The sequence below is a fragment of the Bidens hawaiensis genome, unplaced genomic scaffold (genome assembly GCF_021521415.1).
Source record: "Bidens hawaiensis isolate Kalapana, Puna unplaced genomic scaffold, B.hawaiensis_p1.1 tig00012076_1, whole genome shotgun sequence".
Classification (NCBI taxonomy): domain Eukaryota; kingdom Viridiplantae; phylum Streptophyta; class Magnoliopsida; order Asterales; family Asteraceae; genus Bidens; species Bidens hawaiensis.
The window spans coordinates 596,731-599,797 of record NW_027491970.1 but is presented as its reverse complement, the minus strand read 5'-3'; the positions used below and the strand labels follow the sequence as shown (position 1 = coordinate 599,797).

Below are 3,067 nucleotides of genomic sequence, written 5' to 3'. Positions count from 1 at the left end.
TATTTATTAGATGGAATTATTATCGATTAATTTAACTATGTTAAAGGTTTGAACACGAATAATCAGAAAAGGGGGAGCAGCCAAGCAAAAGAGTTTGCGATGCTTTTGATTAAAATAGAGTATTCATTAAGCTTTTGCCTTTTCTCCTTTTAATCGACAGCTAAGTAGCTAAACTCTCTATTTTATGAAATATATTAAATGAATACCAAAAACTTATTGGTAAAGTACGAAGATAATCGAAATTCTGTAATTTTTGTTGTTGATGTTCGGTGTATATCATTTGAAAAGAGACAAGAATATCCTCATATCATCGGCTGGCTTCTTCGGTTTTGAATGATCATTTGATCATGTTATTATCAATTTCTTGATGAACTTGTCTATTTTTAACTTACTAATATTCAGAAATGAACCGAACTTTTTTGACAACTGTTACATTTATCACAAATACCTCATGACTAGCTAATAATTGAATAATACACGAGAGGTTGGCGACAAACAAAGAGTATGGATGTTTCTTTGTTGATTTTACTTGCACCATTACCTTTAAATATTAAAAAAAGAAAATAATTTCTGACTCTACTTCATAAATAATATTTTTAGACACCGAAGAGATGTTTCTGTAGTTGTTTGTCTTGTTGCATCTTTACTATTTGTTCTCTTGAAGTTTGAAATTCCAATGTATTTATTATTATTTTGAGGTTCTAAATTATTTGGCATATATTGGTAGTTTATTAACTGGTTAAACGTGTACTTTATTTCTTTATAGATTACTAAATACACTTGAGTTAATTTAAGTGTCTAAATATTGGCGAACTATTAAGAGTTCCAGTTGCTCCAAATAATACATTTATTACCCCATTCTTGGTCGTTCACTAATTCTGCGACTGCTATAATCTCTGTCGGTCTTTAATTTTCTAATTTGTATTTTTACATATGTTCAGTTTTCTAGTGATGTAAGTGTAACAAGATAACAACTTGATAGTATTTATTTAAGGCTAGAAATAGTAATTAGTTATAACCTAGAATAAAAAAATATGCACTTGAGCATAATTAACCAAATACCGACTATTGTATGCGTCAAGTTGTCAAAAGGAAACCAAAACCCTAGAAGCTTATGACTTTAATTATTTTCCTTGAATAATCACTACCAACCCTGATTGTCAAACCCACTATAAATATGGGGTCTTCACAAATAATTTTCCACAAAGAAACCAGAGACTAAAAGATAGAAAAGAGTTGCAAACAAAGGCAAAGAAACTGAAGAAAGATGGGAAGAGCACCTTGCTGTGACAAAGCAAATGTGAAGAAGGGACCATGGTCTCCAGAAGAAGATGCTAAACTCAAAGATTACATTGAAAAATACGGTACTGGTGGCAACTGGATAGCTCTTCCTCAAAAGATCGGTATGCTAGTTCTTTCGTTGACCACAATAGCTGCCCGTTTTGACACTCTTTTAGGGTTTATAACCTAACAATTGTTGATTGTATGAAGGTATCAAGAGATGCGGAAAAAGTTGCAGACTGAGATGGTTGAATTACCTAAGACCTGATATAAAACACGGAGGATTCTCCGAAGAAGAAGACAACATCATCTGCAGCCTCTATATTAGTATTGGCAGTAGGTAATACCATCACATGTTTGTTTGTTTGTCCTTTGCAATTGTCTATGTTGTTCAAAGAATTTAGCCTATGCCATAACATGCTCAAATAATTTCTTGTTGACTTATGCATCATCACACCCCTTTTTTGTTATGATATCATGTATCTATATAGACTAAATTATGTCTATTATCTTTAAAATCAAATAGGTGGTCTATAATTGCTGCTCAACTTCCTGGAAGAACTGATAATGACATAAAGAACTACTGGAACACAAGATTGAAGAAGAAATTGCTCGGAAGGCGCAAACAGGCTCAAGCTAGTCGGTTAACCGGCTCAACGGAGGAAATCAAGGATGGGAATGGAATGGAGACCCTAAGTAATTCTGCCATTGAAAGACTCCAACTTCACATGCAACTTCAAAGCCTTCAAAACCCTAATATCTCTCACTCTACTAATATGTCCATGTGGCCTTGCAAGTTGAATCCAACCCAAGAAAAGTTTATGCAAAGTTTACAACTTCTAAATGAATCATCAAACCCTCTGATAATGCAACATGTTTTAAATGATGGACCTCAAAAAGTTGATCTTTTTGGACCATCTAGTAACCACATTCCACAAGTGTATTCTCCACCGAGTAATATGTTGGTCAATCAAATGGATGATTCCATCAATGGATCTGGATACGTTGGATCATCAGCCTATGTAACGAGTCCAGATTGCGTAAAACCGACCAGCATGGAATTCCAGCAGTATTTGGCATTTAAGGCTGAAATCGACGAATTTTTGAGCAACAAAAGAGCTAATTCCATATCAGTGCATCAGGCACAGGTAAACGAGTTTGGGTTTTTCAATGACATGGACGGCAGCAAGGACATGATGACTTGGTGGTCTAATGAGTTTGAATCGAATTCAGTTTCTTCAAACTCATGGGATTCAAACAGTGTGCTTCATCAACAACAACTAGATATGAAGTACTAGAATTAGTACTAGAACTGGTCTTGGCTAATGTTTATTTATATTTTTATCATCATGATAAAGCGGAGGCTACTGAGGTAATGATATGTAAATATATGTAATAATGTTGTGTTACTAGTTGTTCTAATCACTCTATACATAACGAAAACTGTACGTTCTCCTTTGTAATTGTTTTACATATATTTCTCTATATATAGACTTCATTTTTAAATCTTTAGTAGGCGGTTTGTGAAATTGTGTCCCTAATTTACATCTTTCTTCATCTTTCATGGCGTTAAAAAAAATTCATAATACACATTTAGTTTTTTCTTTCATGAAGTATACTTACTCAGACAGTGGCAGATCTACATCAAAATTTCAAGGGTTACGTTCAATAATTTTTTTTTACATATTTTATACAATTTAAATGTTGGTAATTTCCATCTTATTAGCCCCGTCACGCGTAGGTGATCGGGTTGGACCTATGAAATTTATTAATAATGTAATGAGTT

At 33.5% G+C, this 3,067-nt stretch overlaps 1 protein-coding gene across 1 annotated transcript; it reads left to right on the top strand.

Annotated features, from left to right (window-relative positions):
* The first annotated feature begins 1,220 nt into the window (after positions 1-1,220).
* On the top strand, positions 1,221-2,648 carry LOC143539863 (transcription factor MYB36-like). The gene is made up of 3 exons (XM_077033057.1): positions 1,221-1,403; positions 1,492-1,621; positions 1,808-2,648. Exons 1-3 carry the CDS (start codon positions 1,268-1,270, stop codon positions 2,577-2,579), a joined length of 1,038 nt encoding a protein of 345 aa, XP_076889172.1. The 5' UTR covers positions 1,221-1,267; the 3' UTR covers positions 2,580-2,648.
* The last annotated feature ends 419 nt before the right edge of the window (positions 2,649-3,067 follow it).

What these genes read in the sequence shown, in the direction of transcription:
- LOC143539863 (XM_077033057.1), top strand. Translation starts at nt 1,268, where the DNA reads ATGGGAAGAGCACCTTGCTGTGACAAAGCAAATGTGAAGAAGGGACCA. An exon ending in AGCTCTTCCTCAAAAGATCG is followed by an intron (nt 1,404 to 1,491) that starts GTATGCTAGTTC and finishes GATTGTATGAAG; the next exon opens with GTATCAAGAGATGCGGAAAA. An exon ending in TATATTAGTATTGGCAGTAG is followed by an intron (nt 1,622 to 1,807) that starts GTAATACCATCA and finishes AAAATCAAATAG; the next exon opens with GTGGTCTATAATTGCTGCTC.